The following is a 20803-nucleotide window of genomic DNA, read 5'->3' on the forward strand; positions in this document are numbered from 1 at the left end:
GCACCTCCGTTTGTGTTTCTGTTAGCAAAGTGCGTCCTGAAGTAGCAGAAAGCCTAAAACGGCTTACTTGTCAGGTCTGGAACACTGAAAAACCTCCCACATAAATTAACGATTAAATTAAACTGTCTTCACTTTACGTCGCTTCTGCTGCTGGAAGTTTTCACAAAGAACACTTCTTTCAGAGAGCAGGAAAACCTGTATTTGTTCCTGTTGTTTACACTTTACATAGAAGTTTGCAGACGTTTTTTTGATCATGCGCCACGGTTTTAAAAAAAACACGTTTCCCACTCTCATACACGTACTTAAATATAGATATCTGAAGCACCAACACAATACCTACCCTTACGTACATTCTGATATTTTCTTTTCAATTCTCTTCCTGTTCATACATTTTAAACCTTGGTCACGATCCATGATCCACAAAACTGATTTCTGAAGGCTCACAATCTGCACTTTTAAAAACCCTGCCCAGTGTAAACCTCACAGAACCGTTTCATATCCTCGAGCTTGCGCGGCTCCTACACTGTCCTGGGTGACTGGTGTGTGTACCCCATTTTATGGTGAGTTTTCCAAGGTCACAATCAGGCAACCAGTGCCCTTGAGATCTGGCTGAAGCTCCGTGCAGAACAGGGTTTTCCCAGGATGGCAAACACCGCAGCCCGACCCACAGAGGCTCCAGGACACCCAGGGATCCAAGACCCGGCGGAGCACAGGGACCCTGGGCAGGTAAGAGAGGTCAACACAAAATAAGAGCTCAGCCTCCGGCCAACCAGAGCTGGCCTTACTCAGATCCACCTTCTTCCAGGTGATTGGCCCCCCATCCTGGGGCCAGCTTCCTCCAGCAGGCACCGCCCCCAGGGGAGTCCGTCTCGGGGCAGCTCATCTCTGCCTGCGCCTGTGGGTGTGGTTTCTGACAGATGGCCAGGAGCCGCTTTGTCCCAGTCACCAGGAACTAGTCATTTCTTCCCTGGCTCCGAGCTGGAGGGTTCTTCTTGGCCGACTGTCTTGCCAGCTTCTCGACATGGCTCTCAAGGAGAGACTCAGGTGAGTTGGGGACACTGCTAGTGTGTGGGGGAAGATGGGGCAGGACATCTAACCTGGGAGGAGTCCAGCCTGGTGGCCAGAACAGTCCAGGACGAGGCACGGAGGCTGGCCCGCTGAGTACCAGCTGAGCCATGTTGACCCTGGGAGAAGGGGACGCTGAAAGGGGACATCACTCGAGGGGTAGAGACGGTCTGTGGGGCAGAGTGGGGTGCGGGGCAGACTGCATCCTAGGAGACCTCGTGGATCTTGTCAAGAGAGCTGGGTAACTCCCCTTGCTCTCCTTAGCTCCGAGCCCCCTTGGTGAGCGACAGAAAGAAGACCGAGGGCTGTGTCCCCCACCATAGCCGAGAGCGCTCTCTTGTCCCGCTGGCACTGACCGTCCAGGATTGAAGCCTGTTCCCACTTGAGAACTAATGATTGATCTTCAACCCCTTCTTGAAAGCCAGGAGGTTGTAGGGATTAGAGCACAGGCTAGGCTTGAGGGACCCCCTTCTGCAGGTGGAGGTGGGGCAGAGGGTGTGCTTTTGAAAATAGCTGAGCAAGGCATGTGCAAGAATGGGTAAGGCAGAGGCCCCTATGGGCTAAGGGCTCCCGAGCCGGGGCCTGGGAGGAGGCAGCAGGAGCAGGCAGGTGCCTACCACGGGCCTAGATCAGGGCGCCCTCCTAGCCCTCGCCAGGCCACTTGGGGCCAGCTCCGCCTGGCTGCCCTGGCTGAGGCCCAGTGCCCACGATAAGCATCAGCTTCCCGCCCCTCCCCTCCAGGTTGGGAGGGGGCTGGCTAAAAGGTCAAGACAGCTGGGGGCCGAGAGAGGTCGATTCCAGCCTTTTCCTGCCCCGGTAGCACAGACTTACCGGAGGGGCCCTCGCGGGTAGTGCCGCCGCCCGCCCTCCCGGGGCTCGGTGCCTTGCCGCACCCCTCGGTGCGGGAGGGGAGAGAGCTTCCTGCAGGAGACATGGGGGAACGTGCGGTGCCTTGGGGAAGGACAACACGGCCAGGGACCCTTGGGAGATGAGCCTCAGGGCTGAGCCGGGGCCAGGTCTTAAGGAGCCCCAAATGCCGTGTTCTGGCTTCAGAATCAGACCGAAGTTCAAACCTCAGCTCCACGGCTTAACCAGCTGTGTGACCCTGAGCAAGTGATGTAACGCCCTGAGCCTCATAAGGCTTAATGAAGCCTCAGAAGGCGTAAGGCTTCTGTTTCCGCCTGAGGTGGAGACGATCGGCACCTCCTTCACGGGCCTGTGGGCAGACCTCCGTGAGATAGGGCCATAAAACCCTCCGCAGGCCGAGGGGTCTGCCTCGTAAATGTCCGGGATTGTTCGTAAAAGATTGTAGACTTAACATGGAAGCAAACAGTCTTAAGAAGGAGACGCAGTTGGGGAAAGAGAAGACAAGGAAGCCGTTCATTGCTTCATTCGTTACTGAACAATCATTAATGCCACCGACCACAAGGCTGGCTCTCGGGTTTGGCACCAAGAATACAAAGTCCAAGAAAACAGGCCCCCACAGCTGGTGGGGCAGAGATCCAGCGTCTAGTTGGGCACGTGCTGGAGTAGAGGTTTGCGCAGGTGCAAGGGGTGCCTGGTGGCAGGTGTTGGGGGGGCGTCAAGGAAGGTGTCACAAGGAGGCTGGGTATTAAAGTAGTCTCCGGAGCTTGGTGGTGGTTGGTAGGAAAATAAGGGCAAACAGAGGTGGGGAAGATACAAAGTCAAGTCAGACGCAGGGAATCCAGGCGAGAAGCAGTGAGGTGGGAATGCCTGGGGGGTGGGGACAAGGGAGCCTGGCACACTGCGGGGGGGGGGGGGGGACAAGGGAGCGTGGCGCTCTGGGGGGGGAGGCAGAAGCAAGATGGCTCGGTGACTAACAGCTATGAGGGGAGGGGACCGGGTCCCTCTCGGGTACCTGGAACCAGTCACAGAGAACACAGGACATCATGACGTCATTGACCAAGATGGAGGAGACCTGAGTGGGGAGCAGGTTTCCTTTTTGACCATTGAATGTGAGCCGCTTGGGAGACATCCAAGTGGAGAGAGCAGGTGGCACCAATACCCCCAGGTGTCCTCCGTCACTGTACCCACGATACCCAGGACAGTCCCACCAGAGGCCCGGAGCAGGGATTCAGCCCCACCCCAGGTCCAGGAGGGAACTCTGATCGAGGGTGTGGTTTAAAACGACTTTTGGTCTTTTCCCTGTGCTCCCGGCACCGAACATGTCTTTTGTTATTCCTAATAAGTCCCCCCCCCATCACAGCTGAGTTCATGCTAAGGTGACTTAAGGTAGACGTCAGGATGGGGCTAACCCCCGAAAGACCCATGGAGTAGAGACTTGGAACTGTCAGCCCCACCCCCAGCCTCCAGGGAGGCAAGGTGGGGCTGACAACTGGGTTGTAAAAACTCTAGAAAGGCACTGTTCAGACAGCTTCCGGGGTGGGGAATGCACCCAGGTGCTGGGAGGGGGGCACCTCCCAGCTGCGTGGATAGAGGCCCCTGAGCTCTGGACCCCCCCGGACGTCACTGTATGTAGTACTTGATCTGGGGGGTCATAAATAAACCAGGAAATGGAAGAGAAGTGCCTCCCCGAGTGTCGTGAGCTGTTCTGTGAGCAAATCATGGCACACGAGGAGGGGGTGGTGGGAACCCCTGAGTCAAAGTCAATCAGCCAGAAGTAGGGGTGGCCCACAGGGTGACTTGAGCCAAAGGGGAAGCCGGATGAGAGAGGAGTGTGAAGAAACGGACATTATTTTCTTCTGTTAGACAACATTAAAAAAAACAAAATTCAGCTGAGTACGTTTGAAGATCCAGTTGGCTTTATTTAATGATTCATGAATCCGGCAGATCTCATCTCGGCAGACAGAAAGGAGCTCCGAGGAGCTGTACAAAATGGAAGGCTTTTCTAGGCAGGAGGGGATGGAGGAAAGGAAGCTTCTAGCGAAGAGTGGACTGTTTCAGGCAAGGTCACTTTCCTTTGGGGGAGGGCGAGGGGGGGCTGTCTATCAGGCAGATGGCCTCACTAGGGCTGACCAGGTAATTCCAGACTGACTGGTTAGAAGTTCCTGGGAGAAGCTGGAACCGCAGTTGCGCTGGGTGCTCGGTCTTGGCTGGCTGATGGGGCAAAGCGCGCTGAGCGGCTCCGCTCGGGCCCGATGCTTCTCAACAGTTCCCCCGTTTGGAGCGGACTCCCAGCCGTCCCTGCAAAGCTCTCCCCGCTCAGGCTGCTCCTCTGAGTGGCACTTGCAGCTCGGGACTTGAGGCTCACGCTTCGTAAGCTGGGCATCCGCTTCATTCCCTTCCTGATGCTCCAGCCTCGGGGAGGTCACTGGCTTGGTGGTTAGGGGCTTCGAACGTGCGTGTAAAGCTTCCGAGAGAGGACGGTGCCCCCGGATTACTACTGCGATTATCATCAGCAGGACGCTTCTGTCTAGAGAGCACTCGGGAGCCCTGGGCCCCCAGACCCAAATCCATCAGAATCAGTAAGGCAAAGAAAGACCCCATAGAAGGGGTCACCGTTTTAAGCCACGTGGCTTGCTCAGCGCTCTTCCGGAACTGAGTTTCAACTTCCCCAGAAGGGTTCATCCCTGCGCAGGGGCGCCTGGGTGGCTCAGTCAGTCAAGCGTGTGCGTTCGGCTCAGGTCGTGATCCCGAGGTCCTGGGATCGAGCCCTGCATGGGGCCCCCTGCTCGGCCGGGAGCCTGCTTCTCCTCTCCCTCTGCCCCCCAACCCGTGCTCCCTCTCTCTCACTCTGTTCTTTCCCTGTCAAATAAATGAATAAAATCTTAAAAACAAGAACAACTCTGGCCAGGGAGGCTAAGGATTTTCACAGTGTGGCTACAGCTCTACAATGGATTTTTGCTGTACTTTCAAGAGTTAAGGAACGTGGCCGGATCACAGCCTCATTTGTATTCACTTCGCCCCTGGGAGTTAGGGACCCGCCAAAGGAAGCAAATTCTGAATCACACAAGCCTCCTGGTAGGTCCTCTCTAACTCGACACGAAAATATAGGGGAGCTGACCAATGGGCTGTCTGGGTTTGCTGGTGACAGTAGGGGCACAGTTAGCTCACCCTCTTAGATGAGAGGCATTCAAAGGCCCAGAGGGAACGAAGACGCCACACAGACAGACCCTGCCAGAGCACAAACCGCTCCCGTGGAGGTGGCATTGTGCGTGGATTCTGCCTTCCCGGACAGATCAGGGTTTGTAAAGACAAATCCACAAGTCCGAAATGGTACCTCCCTTTAGCAGTGGCCCAGGAGATACAGATGAAGGTGTTGTCCTTCCCGGCCAATGCTAGAATAAAGGGAAGCAAGAAAAGAAGGAACGGTTTTGCCCTTAAAGTCGGAAGTCTCGATCTGCTGCCTTGGGTGGGAGCCGTCCACCTGGGTGTCAGCGACTTCTCCTCCTTGTGCGCTTGACTGGGAGGTCCCATCCGCACAGGCCCAGAGGCCAGGAGCCCTCTTTAGCTGTGAGATGGGTACCCGAGGCTCAAGTCCCTGCAGTCGGGCTGCCATCGGGGTAGGGAGGAGGACCTGGGCTAGCCCCGTCCAAGGAGATTCAGGGCATTCTCTGGGCTCCGTGACTCCAAGTCAGAAGGTGGGAGAAACTTGGAAACATTCGTTCAGACAGTCGTAGCCAGATACTTGAAGAAACTAGAAGAATTCAGGATCTCACAGGCATTTATTCAGGCATTTCACAGAACCTCAACGACAGGGAACGGGATTAAAATCTAGTGTCTACAAAGCGTAAACATATTTTTTTCTCTCTGCAATTATCCCTATTTGCCAAATATAATCACAGTAAAACTAGTGCGTGTGGATTAAGTCGACCTATTTATATAAGTGCGGTAAGAGTAGCAGTTGACCGTACAAGCCCCTCCTAAGACGCTTCGCTGAGATTTTTCATAAGGAATCTCAGATTGAACGTTTAAAAGTCTCTGAGGCAGGAAGCCAAGCCAAGCCAAGGACTCACCATTAAATTTTATCTGAAATCCCTACAGTTCGGGTGAATTCGTATCAGTCAAAACCTTGGTAATATAACCAATGCTTCCAACCGCGTCTTATTACAACAACAGATCCTCGTAGAACTTAGGCAAATAACTATATCGCCATGAAAAGAATACTCAAGAATTTCCAAATTCGGGAGGGGATCGGGTAGGGAAAAAAAAAGTAAATGTTTCATCTTTGTTTACAGAGGTATACTTTACTGAATTGCTGTAAAAAGATCTCCTTAAATACGGACAAACAAAACATTAAGGAACCAGCAATGTGTCAGACAAAAAGACATAAAAAATTATGATCACACCCCTTGTTCGTTCAGTCCCACGTAATTAATACCTGCTCTGCTTGAATCCAGTTTCCTTATTAATTCGGGAACTTTTTCCCCATTTCAGTTTTATGATCTTAAAGTTATCAGAAACCTGTACTGAATCTCCTTAAAGCTGAAACACACGTCTGTAAACGCATCAGAGTAAAACCGTACCATCTGTAAAGGACAAAGGACTTAAAAATGGCTGTGGTCAAATAGAATTGACAAGGAAATTTGATTATTTCCGTAACATACCACATTTTAAGATAATGACCAGGATTTTGACTGGTAACATTATAACCAGGACATATCAGATTTCCAGGAATTTCACATAATTTCTGGAACACTTACATACCTACACAAACACCACATAAGGAAGACTTCCAATTGCTTATTTCACAATGCTTCCCATTTAATTCAGCACATCAAATAAGCCTAATGAGTTTGACATCTCTTTTTGTAAGGAGAGAGAATAATTCTTTTGCAGTTTTTCCAAGGATCCTGTGGAAAATCTCAAAGTTACTTTCAGGTTAAAAAGACTTCCTTTAGGGACGCCTGGGTGGCTCAGTTGTTAAGTGTCTGCCTTCGGCTCAGGGTGTGATCCCAGAGTCCTGGGATCGAGACCCACATTGGGCTCCCTGCTCCACTGGCAGGGAGCCTGCTACTTCCTCTCCCACTCCCCCTGCTTGTGTTCCCTCCCTCGCTGTGTCTCTCTCTCTGTCAAATAAATGGATGAAATCTTTAAAAACAAAAACAAAAACAAAAGCAGATCCACGCTAACACATATTGTAATTAAATTGGCAAAATATGGGGCGCCTGGGTGGCACAGCGGTTAAGCATCTGCCTTCGGCTCAGGGCGTGATCCCGGAGTTACGGGATCGAGCCCCACATCAGGCTCCTCCACTAGGAGCCTGCTTCTTCCTCTCCCACTCCCCCTGCTTGTGTTCCCTCTCTCGCTGGCTGTCTCTATCTCTGTTGAATAAATAAATAAAATCTTAAAAAAAAAATTGGCAAAATATAATGATAAAAAAATTTAAAAAGAAAAAAATTTTTATTTTTATTTTTTTTAAAGATTATTTATTTATTTATTTGACAGAGATAGAGACAGCCAGCGAGAGAGGGAGCACAAGCAGGGGGAGTGGGAGAGGAAGAAGCAGGCTTATAGCGGAGGAGCCTGATATGGGGCTCGATCCCATAACGCTGGGATCACGCCCTGAGCCGAAGGCAGATGCTTAACCGCTGTGCCACCCAGGCGCCCCTAAAAAGAAAAAAATTTTTAAAAAAGACTTCCTTTAAAATTACATTGTGGGGCACAGAGTTTGTACAAGATATCAAAGGGTTTGTGGGGGGGTTTTGGTGGTTTTTTTTTTTAAGAGGGGAGGGGCAGAGGGAGAGAGATTCTCAAGCAGGCTCCACGCTGAGCGCAGAGTCCCACGCAGGGCTCTGTCTCAGGACCCTGAGATCATGACCCGAGCCGAAATCAAAAGTCAGACACATAACCAACTGAGCCACCCAGGCGCCCCCAAAAATATAGAGGGGTTTTAAAAAACTTGGTCCAATAAGATCGTCGGTCATCGTGAAGCATAACTTGGTAATCTATTTAACCATAGTGACAATTGGAGAGTCTGCAGACAAATACCTAGAGCTCAGGGTCCTAAAACAGAAACAAGCCCCGAGCTTTTCTAACAGAGAAGCGTGCGTTTTCTTAAGTACCCGGAGATCTGATATGACACATGGGAAATTATTTTGAGAGGACACAAAGTCTGTGTTTTCCAGGCAGGTTACTTAAAGGTAAAGAAAAACCTGTACAATCTCTTATCACCTGTAGACCTATAGTCTAAGAAAACTTCGTCCTTTTAACGGAGAGGAAACCAATTCTAACTTTGTACCTGTGTGCTTTCGCTTTGGGGATTAACATTCATTAATCCGTTTGTTAAACGTACACTCACTCCTGCCCAGCCGTCTTGACCACACATAAAATCCTCTTCCCAAGATTCCTCTTCTACACACCATCTGCCACCGTCTTTTTTACATTCAGATTTCATCCTGTTTTTTCTCTTTCCCATTCCGAATAACCAGCCTTCCTTTTAGGACAAAATTACTTTCTTTTCCCTCAACAAAAATGCATTTCCATTCCTCGTACCTTCCCTTACCAAAAATGCACATCCTGCTTTCCTTTCATACAGAGAACATTATTATTTCTGGTAGCTTTAAACAATTGTGAATGGGCTGTTACTGGCAATTTTATGAATATATTTCATATTCCTAAAAGCATATGTTCCTCCTAATAAATTTTCCAATGGGGCACATGCTGTTTTATTTTTTTAAATTTAATTTAATTTAATTTTATTTTATTTTATTTTATTTAATTTTATTTTATTTTATATTGAGATGGTCTAGATACTCAATGAATTTGACTTAACTCATCACTTAAGTTAGCAAGACTTTAAGGTTTTGAGGAGTCAGAAGATTTTGGAAACTGTTTGCTGGAAAGTTCACCTAGAAACTCTTATCCCATTTATATCGATTTAAATCACTTATTCTTAATAGTTATGTTAAGACTACCTGCAGAAACGTCATTATAGACATTGGACAAAGTCGGTTATCATTCTGGGTTATTTTTCAGGCTGACCAATTTTGTAACCGAGATATGAACTTACTAGTAAAACCCAAGGAGAATAAAAGTTTTGTGTCTGTTTGGTATTTAATGCTGATAACTCTAAAGACGTACCCATTTTAATTGAGCCAAACTTAAACTAGCTTTAATACTGAATATTTTCCCAGATCCCATGAACCTGAAAAGCATTCAGGTTATTTTCTATTACATGTCTGAGAATTTCGGGAATACTTAATTCATAGAAGTGCTTAATTTTTTAAAGCCAGTTAAGTAGAGCTCTTTGACAAATTAATTTTGGCAGTACTGTTGGTGATAGAATATACACGCTTCTAGAACACTCTGATCGCATAGACGGATGCAGAGACGTTAAGGCTTTTGTTTTAAAATTTTAGCCACAAGGGGGACCTGGGTGGCTCAGTCCGTTCAGCGTCCAACCCCTGATTTCGGCTCAGGTCACCATCTCAGCACGGCGAGATGGAGCCCTGAGTTGGGCTCCGCGCTGGGTGTGGAGTCTGCTCACGATTCTCTCTCGCTCTCTCAAAAAATAAAAAATTAAAATAAAACTTCAGCCACGAAACCAGGATGATACAAAATTCACTGGGTTATAAAAGGAGAGCTGGAATAAGTTAAGCTTAGCTGCTCTGATGGCTACAGCTTTTTATTAGTATTTCTGGAGAAGACACTGAAGATTTGTATTTGTCCTTGACAAGTAATCGGATAGAAGCTGTGGACTAGATTTGGGGCAAGGGAATGTCTACAGCCGTTTCTATGTTTTACAAGCCTCGTTCCTCCTTTTTTCCCCCTCTGCTAAGAATTACAGTTGACCCTTGAACAACATGGCTTTGAACTGCACGGGTCCACTTCTGATGTATTTTTTCCAATAAATAAAAACAGGACTGTAAATATTTTCCCTTCCTTATGATTTTTCAAGTAACATTTTCTTTTTCTCTAGCTTACTTTACTGTAAGAACACAACATATAATACCCACAGCATACGAAGTCTGTGCTAACTGTTTATATTATCTATCAGTATGGCTTCCGGTCAATAGTAGGCTGTTAGCAGTTAAATTTGGGGGGAGTCAAAAATTATACGTAGATTTTTACTGCAGTGGGGGGGGGGCAGAATCAGGGCCCCTAACCCCCTGTTCAGGGGTCAACTGTACTTCCCAGAAGTCTGCGTTTCGAGGAGGTGGCGGAAACCGGAAGAGGAGAGTTCCTGGGCGGAGGCTAGGTAGATTACCTCTCAAAGGCACAGGGGGAGAAGGCAGACTCCTCCAAGAAGGACACGTGTTCCCTTAGGCCAGAATTTTTACAGTACTCACAGGCCTTCGGAGACAAATAGGGGCGAGGTTAATTGTCAAAAAGAAGGGTGGACTTTGATTTGATTTTTTTAAATAATCGCTAGACTCAATGTGGGGCTAGGGCTCCAACTCAACCCAGAGACCAAGAGTCACAGGCTCTACCAACTGAGCCCGCCAGGTGCCCCTAGTCTAGTCTAGTCTATTCCATTCCATTGTAAAGTAAGCTTTATGCCCAACGTGGGGCTTGAACTCAGGACCCGGAGATCGAGTCCCGTGCTCTACCAACTAAGCCAGTCAGGCGCCCTGGAATGGGTGGGCTTTGGGTTGTTTCTAGAGCTGCATTTCCGGTCTTGGAAAGATCTGCAGGATAAGGATAGTTACTTCTAACTCCTCAGAGAAAGGCGTTGTAGCCCGGAGGACCTCCGAGGACTGACATGCCCATCCACCCATGTTGGAAAGATTTTCTTTCCCACCAAGTACATTTAGCTTAAGGGAGAAAGTCTAGAAAAAATTCGTATCCGGCTCTGAATATCAGCTTCCAATTTGCCCAAATTTATGACCACAGAGCTATTAAATCCTTCCAAATATCAGGGCACCTGGGTGCCTCGGTTGGTTAAGGGTCTGCCTTAGGGTCAGGTCATGATCTCGGGGTCTTGGGACCGAGCCCTGCGAGAGGCTCCCTGCTCAGCGGCGGGTCTGCTTCTCCTCTGCTCCTCTCCACCATTCACGCTCTCTGTCTCTCTCTCAAATAAATAAATAAAATCTTAAAAAAATAAATCCTTTCAAATATCTTGCCAGGTTTCAGCCAGGACAAACTCGCAGTACAAAACAACCCCATGAGCCCAAGAGGTATCCTCAACGAGGGTGCAAGAGATACTATCTTCACAAAATCTAGAGCCATTCCCCAAGATCATAACCAATGGCCTGGATTTGGGAAGGAAGGGACAATGTGAAAACTTGTTTTTCTCTTTCTCCCGGGTACTAAGAGATCCAGGAGAGCTGACTCTGGTAAGGATATTCTCACCTTTAGCCGGCTTCTTTCAGTCTTTCCCAGGATCCCACTTGCAGGCCCCAAGTGAGGTCTGTTTTTTTAAGTAGGCTCCAGGCCCATTGTGGAGCCCAACACAGGGCTTGAACTCGCGACCCTGAGATCGAGACCTGAGCTGAGATCAAGAGTTGGACGCTTAACCAACTGAGCCACCCGGGCGCCCTGTGAGTGAGGTTTAAAGTAGAGGGTCTAATTCCAGTATCTACCAGAATTTGGCCACTTGTTACCATTTTTAACTTTGGTTTCCCCTTTCCTGTTTGAAGGAATTATTGGTAGCAGTGCGGGAGAGAATCCCTGGAAGACCTGTCAGCTCTGGAAGGGGCCTATATGGGGGACCACCTTTGGAGGTAGATACTAGGACATTCACGTTGATGTTGGAAATTTTGCACAGGGCCTTTGAGGACAACGTCTTTTCCAGCTTCTCCACTGATTACAACTGATCCCTGGGCCAGCGTTTTAATGATGGGCCCCTAGGAAGGTGCAACGTGGGAGGCCCAGGTGCTATTTTAAGTCTCTGGCCTTGCGGCCCTTGTAGCTGTAAGACTGATGGCTTGGCAGACTTCCGTTTATGATCTTGTATCTAAATTTTCATTGGCCTTTTGCAGTGAATTTTTTTCATGAAGCTATTCTGGAATCTTGAAGCCTTTGGAAAGCTTTCGTATACCAGTTAAAATAGGTATGCCACTCAGTTGGTTTGATCAATTTGGGAACCCTTACCTTTTTTTTTTTTTTTTAAGATTTATTTGAGAAAGCGAGAGAGTGGGTAGCAGGGAGAGGGAGAGAGAGAGAACCTTAAGCAGACAAGCTGAGCGTGGAGCTCAATGTGGAGCTCGATCCCACAACCCTGAGATCATGACCTGAGCAGAAATCAAGAGTCAGCTGCTTAACTGAGCACCCAGGCACCCCTGGGAACCCCTGTTTGTACGTGCGCTTCTTACATGAGGGATCTTGTCTAAATGGAACGTTCTCCATAATGGCAACCGTAATTCTAGGTTACTTTAGTAAGACTGTGCCATTTTGTAGCTATCAGTAGCTTTCAGAACCGCAGTTCTTAGACATAAAATAAGTCAGCGTGCTGGAAGATGGTGTGCTCGCCTCTGGAATTTACGGATGCCATTATCATTATTAGTTATTATTATGTGTCATAATAATAAAGCCTTTGGGTCTCTGAGAACCAAACTAATATCTGACGGGGATGTGCTGCTGGATTGGGGACCGTGTGATGTTTACAGTGTACCTTGTTGCAAGGAAACTTTGAGGTTGGTGGGAGACCTAGTACCTTAACCTAACGTTAACACATGAGTTTTCAGGTTAGGTAGCAAGTGCTTTAACAGTTTTTAAATGCTTGATCCATGCCCACCAATTTTTGCAGCTTTTTGGCTTCTGAGACTCCCACTAGCAACAGCCTTTACCTTACGTACGTGTTAACAGAAACCAACAGTGACCACAGCCGTGGGCCTGTGGACACCAGCAGTCATCTGCAGACTGGCGGACAGAAGGCCTGTGTGCACCACCAGCAATTCCCAGTGTGGAAGTGGGGACCGGGGGGAGGCCTGACTCACAGAGCCCAAAGCATGGGGACTACAGACGGACTCCATTCGATCGGGGACCTGCAGCTGCCACCAGCGGGCCCCAGGGTGGAATCTGGGACAGAACCAAAGTGCTGGGGGTTCCAATCAGATGGGGGGATTGCCAACTAAACCGAGGGCTTGGGGCTTGGGTGCGGGGTGGAACCCTCTGCTAGCTCAAGCTGCCCAGCCCCAGACTGGAGAGCCAATGAGATCCGGAGCTTGATGCCAAGACAGTGGAGCTCAGAACCAGGGGGACTCACCCGAGGCCCTCAGAAACAGCGAGAAAGAATTCAGAGGGCTCATGGGTACCATGCCTGTGTTTCTCACTGTCCCCAAAGCCACCACAGTCTCCTTTGATCCCGTCAGTGCCACCCAATCTGTTAAAAAAACAAAATTCAGCTGAGTACATTTGAAGACGGAACTGGCTTTATTTAATGATTCATGAATCCGGCAGATCTCATCTCGGCAGACAGAAAGGAGCTCCGAGGAGCTGTACAAAATGGAAGGCTTTTCTAGGCAGGAGGGGGTGGAGGAAAGGAAGCTTCTAGCAAAGAGTGGACTGTTTCAAGCAGGGTCACTTTCCTTTGGGGGAGGGCAGGGGTCTAGCAGGCAGAGGATCTCACTAGGGCTGACCAGTAATCCCAGACTGACCGGTTGAAGGTACATTTCTGGGCCAAATTCCGCTGCACTTAGGTTAAGTGCTAACCGGTTTGGTTCGCTGATCGGGGCTTAGTAGGAGTGACTCCGTTTGGGGCCTGTTGTTCTTTAATTACAACAGAAGTATTTAGACTTAGTACAAAACAAGAATATAAAACCTCTCCGTAATTTTTATATTGATTGTATGTTGAAAGGATATTTTGGAAATATTGGGTTAAAGTATTATTAAAATTCATTTCAGCGGCTTCTTTTCACATTTTTTATGTGACTACTAGAGAATTTCGGTTTCTACGTGTGGCTCCCATTGTACTTCCACCGGACAATGCTTCTCCTGCCTGTTTACACAAGACCGCAGACAGGCACGTCCGTAAATGCCCGGGCGCGGACGTGCAGGGGCTTTCCCCCCCGGAAGTGAGATCTGCTTCTGTCTACACTCCTGTTACTTCCATTTCCACTTAATACATCGGGACCTCTTTTCCAGAGGTTAGGCATACATCCACCTCGCCCTTTTTGGGGGTCGTGCGGCTCTCCGTGGCACAGATGCTTTCTGTCGCTCATTCATCCAGTTCCCCGCCCGTCAGCACTGGGGTTGCTGACGCCCATTTGCTTTGTCAAATCTGCAAGACCGTCCTTGGTCTGCCCGCGGTGAGTATCCGGCTCTAGAGGTGGGAAAGCCAGCTCAGGCGAGAGCACTTCAAATGTGACAGCGAAAGAGCCGGATTCTCAAGGCTCCCTGGACGGGGCTAAGAGGTGTAGACTTGATCTTGCCAGCAGTAGGAAGGCTGTGGTTGCTGTTTTTCTAAATTGCTAACTCTGTGTTTTTCCTTCATTAAAAAAGCAATATACGCACATTGCAAACAACTGGAAGGGAAAAATAAAGGGGGAAAAAACCCTACTGTAACTTACTCCATAGACACTTTTAAGTTTTCCTTTTTAGTCTTACTTTCTGGTGCATGTTTTAATTCGTGCTAAATTATGATACTGCCCATCAGTTTTAGAACCTGCCTTTTTTTTCATCGAAGCTTCTTGCGTAAGCATTTTTCCATGTGACCACAGAGTCATCAGTAAAGGGTTATTTAGTCAGTCCGTGGGCTGGCTGCTGGGGCCTTTTCCGCAGCCCACATAAGGCCTTCTCCATGCTGCCTCCAGGCAGGATCCAACCAAGCCCAAGTGCCTTTCATAAAAGAAACACACGCCCCTCCACCAATCCCAGCCCCTCAGCCCCCTCCAGTTCCCATCCTCCTTTCTCTTTCCAGCCACACTTCTGGGAAGTCACCCCTGCCCCCTGCCTCCACCACCGCACCTCCACTCACTCCTCTCCCCACCCCACCGGACACTCAGGCTTTGTCTCCTTCTAGCCCCTGGCCCTCGAACCATGACCAAGTCCTGCCCAGCCCACTGCGTTGACAGTCCTTCACCACCCTACTCCTCCCCACCCCACCACCGCCACCCTGGCTCACACCGCCACTAGATAACTCCCCCCTACCCCGCGAGGGCTGGCAGTGGCCTGGAGCCTGCCTTCCTGCCTCCAGCCATGCTCCCCCATCCCCAGTGTCCAGGCTCAACAGTTCAGATGCAATATTTTTTTTCAAATAAAAATCTAACTACATCACTCTCTGGAAGAAGTATCTTTCAGGGCTCCCTATGTTCCTCAAGATGAAGCCCAAACCCCTCAGCCTAGAATGCAGGTGGGGTGTGATCTGGCTTTGGCTTCCCCGCAGCCTCACCTCTCCCCACTCCGCGCCTGCACTCCACCCTGCAGAATGGCCCGCAGGGCCATGCACACCCCTAGCTTTCTCTCACTTTGTACATTGTTGTTTTCTTCTCATAGGCCTCCCTCCCTGCTCTGCTGCCTTCTTTGCCTGGATAACTTCTCATCATTAGAGGCCACCTCTCCCAGGAAGCCTCCCTGACTTCCTCCCCATTTGTCAAGGCTCTGTTGCCACCCTCCAACTTGCCCTCACAGCATCTTGTATTTATGCTAATTGCAGCCTTTACTGTGCTGTGTTCTATTCATCTCTTTGTGGCCTGTCATCTGACCCATCCCCTCTCGTCCTGGCCACCCACATCTTCCTGACTCCATTCCTCGAGGACGAGGTCTGTGCCTCGCTCACCCCAGAATCCTTGACCTAGCAAGTGCTAGGTTCTGAGCCTGGGCCCAGTAAATATCAGGTGAATGCAGGAATAAGCAGAAACTCGTGAACATCTTGATGCATCAGCTTTTTCCACGCTGCCCATGATCTTTGAACGGGCTCCCCCAAGTTGGGGTGATTGGATTAAAGGGGACGAACAGTGAAGGCTTCAGTTCCCAGAGCTAAGGAGCTTTCCACAAAAGATCTAGCAACCTTTGTCCCCGCCAGCAGTCTAAGAGTACATCTACCTCGCTGCATCCTTGCAGCGCCGCTGTTTTTATTTCTTTTTAAAAAGCTCATTTTACAGGTAAAACATGCCAGCCTGTTCTAATTTGTATGTCTTTGGTTACTAGTGAGGGTGAACATTTCCGCATGTATTTGCCTCCTCCGTGCATTTCTTCTTGGATGATTGGTCATGTGATGTGGACACGGTTAAGGCAGGTGGGCACTTTACAGGATGGCTTTGGGGGCCGTGCAGGAAGTGACTGGGAGCACAGAAGTTGGTGCCACAATGATCCCGGTGAGACGTGGGCAGGCGGGGTCACTGTGGGGGCCGGGGGCACAGCAGCAGCTGAGCGGCGGGGGGGGCATCAAGGAGGCCAAGTCAACCTGACAGCAGACGGGGGTGAGGGAGAGGGAGGACATGGGGAGCAGCCGGGTTTCTGGCTTGGCCAACTGAACAGAAGGAGGTCCCATGTGCTGAGACGGCGCGCAGGTGGGTACAGCGCGCACACGCCACCGCATGATGCCTCTCCGGGCGAGCTACTAGGTACGGCTGCCGAGGCGTGGCCAGGTGGGGTAGCCGAAAAGGCCAGGAGGCAGGAGCGCCTGACCTGGCAGGCTTGTTGAAAGAGCCTCGGGGAGCTAGACTTCGGAAGGATGTGTAGGGCCGAGACTGGAGTTGGGAGGCTGTCCAGGAGCTCGTGGGGGTCTGCCCAGGAGTAATAGTGACAGCAACAGTCAGGGTATACTGAGCTAGTGCTGTGGGAGGCCTCGCTCTCATCGCTGAGCTTTACGCAATCAATGGCATATTGGGAAGATGGGGAAAAGGGTGAGAAAGCACTTCAGGGACTGAGAGGGAATAACCTCAAAGACAGTGGTCAGGGGAGGCAGTGGAAAATGCAAGGTGCAGAACAGCATATCTACTGTGCTCCCGCTGAGCCGGGGGAGGGAAGGGGGCAGGGAGGAATTGCTACCGTATTTATATTTGCCTGTACATGCACAGACCACTTCTGGAAGGAGGCACAAGGAAAGAGTCGTACTGGCTTACCTTCACGCAGAGCAGCTGAGTGGCGGGGACCAGGAAAGACTGCACTGTATATACTCTTTTGTACCTTTGAGTGCCTGTACCATGCGAATGGGATACATTTGTATTAAAAAAAATAAATAACATGAAACATTAAAATTACGTAAATAATTTCTCACGTGTATGTGTATATATAAATGAGTTGCTAACGCCCTTCCCCACCACCCAGGACCTGGAAGAGAGTCTTCTGCTGGCTGATCCTGCTTGCGTTTGGCCTCTTAGGGCTGCTCCAGTATGGGCTCCCTCTAGTCAGGTACAACCCCCTTCCCCCAGCACTCAACGTGGGAACCAGCAGGATCAGGGTTAAAGCGGCCCCGTCCAAGGGCGGGTGGTGGGTGGTGGCTCTCTTGGCTGCACACCTGTCCTTGTGGGCTCTCCCCCCCGTAAAGAGCAACGTGAGAGGGCTCTGCGCTGGCTGTCATATCCCTCCCTCACTGCTGCCCCCACCCCGCAGGCATCTGGAAGCCCTCATCCCCATGGGTGTCTGCCCTTCTGCCAGAATGGCCCTGCTGAGAGACAACTTCACGGGTCTCCTGAATCCCTGGTAAGGAGCTAACACCCACACACCCTCCAGGGCTCTGTCCCTGGCCTCCTCACATTCCTCACCCCAGCAGGGCCAGGTACTCCTTCTGGTGGCCCCATCAGGTCCTACATCTCCCAATCCTGTGTACTGGATCTAGGCTAGGGATCTCTAGGGGCAGGCGCTGGGTCACACCCATTTCTGGGGCCCTATGGCCCAGCACTGGGGAGATGGCAGTGAACTTGCACCAAATGGCTGGATGAATGGACCTATCTCTCCATCCCCGCCCTGCCAGGGCCCGGCCTGATGTCCTGACCTGTACCTCCTGGGGGGCCCCCATTATTTGGGATGGCACCTTCGACCCAGCTGTGGCCCAGCAAGAGGCTCTACAGCAGAACCTCACCATTGGTCTGACTGTCTTTGCTGTAGGCAGGTAAGGCCTGGAGGGGAGTGGTGCTGTCCAGGCAGGGAATGGAACGCGTGTGCATATGACGTAGGGGTGGGGCACCCTGGGGGGCCACAAGATCCCAAAGTGATGAGGGAGTCAAAGACAGCACCTCTTGTCCCAGACTCCCAGGAAGAGGGCAGGACCGTCCTTTCCCTTTCCCTCCTTCCCGGACACCAGCACTATGGAGCCCACCCAGCACAGGCACCCGCCCAGGGACCATCGTGGTTATCTATGTAAGGAACTGTCACAAACTCAGTGACTGAAAACAGCTGTTACTATAGCTCAGGATTCTGTGGGCTGGAATTCCCACAAGGCTCGGTAGGAAGGGCTCCTCGCTGCTCCCCAGGGTCTGAGCCTCCACTGGGATGGCCGACTGCTGAACACCGGTGGGGCACCTGCCTCCACGCAGCCATCTGCGGAGCTAGCTGGGCTTCCTCACGTCCCTGCGGCCTCAAGGGTCTGGGACTTCGTAAGCGAAGGCTCAGAGCCCTAACGGGGCAAAGGCGAACGCTGCCAGCCGTCCACGGGGCCGGCAGAGCCTCTCCGCCGCGGCACCCGTTGACGCAGGCAGGTCGTGGGAGCCCACGTTCAAGGGAAGGAACCCAGGGCCCCTCTGGGCAGCAGAGGCGAGCAATCATCCGTGCCCGCCGTGAAGGCTACGGTTGGAGGGTTGTGGAGTGGAGGGGGACCGGGGCGGGGAGCCTGAGCGAGATCGGGATCGGCGCGGCGCTCAGACTGACCCGCGCCGCCCGGCAGGTACCTGGAGAAGTACCTGGCGCGCTTCCTGGAGACGGCCGAGCGGCACTTCATGGTGGGCCAGCGCGTGGTGTACTACGTGTTCACCGAGCGCCCGGCCGCCGTGCCCCGCGTGGCGCTGGCCCGGGGCCGCCGGCTGCGCGTGGAGCGCGTGGCCCGCGAGCGGCGCTGGCAGGACGTGTCCATGCAGCGCATGCGCACGCTGCACGAGGCGCTGGGCGGGCGGCTGGGCCGCGAGGCGCACTTCGTGCTCTGCATGGACGTGGACCAGCACTTCCGCGGCGCCTTCGGGCCCGAGGTGCTGGCCGAGTCGGTGGCGCAGCTGCACGCCTGGCACTACCACTGGCCGCGGCGGCTGCTGCCCTACGAGCGCGACGCGCGCTCGGCCGCCGCGCTGGCGCCGGGCGAGGGCGACTTCTACTACCACGCGGCCGTGTTCGGGGGCAGCGTGGCGGCGCTGCGCGGGCTGACGGCGCAGTGCGCGCGGGGCCAGCGGCAGGACCGCGAGCGCGGCCTGGAGGCGCGCTGGCACGACGAGAGCCACCTCAACAAGTTCTTCTGGCTGCACAAGCCCGCCAAGGTGCTGTCGCCCGAGTTCTGCTGGAGCCCCGAGATCGGCCGGCGCGCCGAGATCCGCCGGCCGCGCCTGCTCTGGGCGCCCAAGGAGTACGCCCTGCTGCGCGACTAGGCCCCCCCTGCCAGGCCCAGGGAGGACACCCCCCCCCAAAGCCGTGCGGGCGCCCCGGAGGGCGGCGAGAGCTCGGACGCAAACGGCCCTGCCCGTTCCGGCCCTGGGGTCGTGGCGGTGGGAGAAGCATCGTGGCCTTTGGGGAGCTTCTCGCTGGAAGGGAAAGATCCCCTTTCCCCCACTTTCAACAGCGACCGACCACGACGACGAAGGGCAATGGGCAGTAGCGCCTCGGCCAGGCTGCCTCTAGACTTTTCACCTCTGACCTTACTAGATTCCATGCCTCCTGAAGCGCTGTTTAGCTACCGTCACCCACCACCAACCCCCAGCCCCCTTTTTGATAAGGTGACCGAGGCACAGAAAGGGAACATAACTGCCTAAGGACACCGAGAATCTGTGCGTCAGTCCGGGCAGCAGCTGCAGAGCCAGGACTGGCTCTCACTCCGAAAAGAGAGTGGTTCTGGACGAGCAGGAGAAAGCTGCTGCTGCGGGAGAGACGTGGTGGCATCTGAGTCCTTGGCTTTGCCCTTCCATCTCCCCTTGCCCTCAAGCATAGTTTGTACGTATTTAAGTAATATTGTAATAAAATTATTCCAAAAGTGTCTCTATGGCCCTCTCTCCTGGGCAATGTCCACAAAAAGGCCATTTTCTTCATGTGGGGCCAATAGGGCTGTCTGGGAGAGACGTTTCCTTACCCATGACTGCTATCCAGAGTCTTCATCCTCAAAGGGGGAAGAAACAGGCTCCGAGCAGGGGGTGAAATCATCGGGCCCTCCAGGAACGGTGGTCACCGTGCCAAGGAGACCGGGAAGGCAGCAGATGGAAGCGCCTGAACTGTCCCCTGACAGCTGGGAACGCTGAGGCCCTGGGAGGGTGGGATTTCACCCCAGGTCCCCTGAATCCTTTATGTAGTGTTCTCACAGACCTTGCATTTTTAACAGCCTCGCTCTTCCTCAGAAGGACAGCAATTCCGGCATAAATCAACCCTGATGGTTTTTACAATCTGATCATCTTTACGAGCAGATTCCACGCACTGATGATGTGACGTAAGAGATCTCTCCCCTCTCAAAGACAGTTGGAAGTTCCCCAGGGCCTCCCGCCCAGACTAGATTAGCAAAACCCAGACGGCCACTTGGATTTTGGACGAGAGGTAAGAACAGGCTAGGTGTGCCTAAGAACAGGTTATCGCTTGGTGACTTTGAGGTGGCACATCCCTTCCTCTGGTGGGCACATGTCCTCCACCTTACCCTGCAGTGTTCACCAAGGGCCACCCACACCGACCTTCACCACCCCTGGGCTGTGAGAGACCTGAGCACAAGCTAGTAAGATCCGGGTGGGAATCTCTCTTCTTCTCACTCTGCGTGTGACTGTGGACAAGTCTCTTACCTTTGCTGAGTCTCAGTTTTCTCAGATGTCAAGTG

General features: G+C 51.7%; 1 protein-coding gene across 1 annotated transcript; it reads left to right on the top strand.

The window, feature by feature from the left end:
- On the top strand, positions 1 to 19984 carry A3GALT2 (alpha 1,3-galactosyltransferase 2). The gene is made up of 5 exons (XM_045782165.2): positions 1 to 1044; positions 17140 to 17223; positions 17425 to 17514; positions 17786 to 17923; positions 18695 to 19984. Exons 1-5 carry the CDS (start codon positions 1022 to 1024, stop codon positions 19380 to 19382), a joined length of 1023 nt encoding a protein of 340 aa, XP_045638121.1. The 5' UTR covers positions 1 to 1021; the 3' UTR covers positions 19383 to 19984.
- Positions 19985 to 20803: the final 819 nt, after the last annotated feature.

Source organism: Ursus americanus, chromosome 33 (assembly GCF_024610735.1).
Source record: "Ursus americanus isolate L20-20 chromosome 33, mUrsAme1.1.p, whole genome shotgun sequence".
Lineage (NCBI taxonomy): Eukaryota > Metazoa > Chordata > Mammalia > Carnivora > Ursidae > Ursus > Ursus americanus.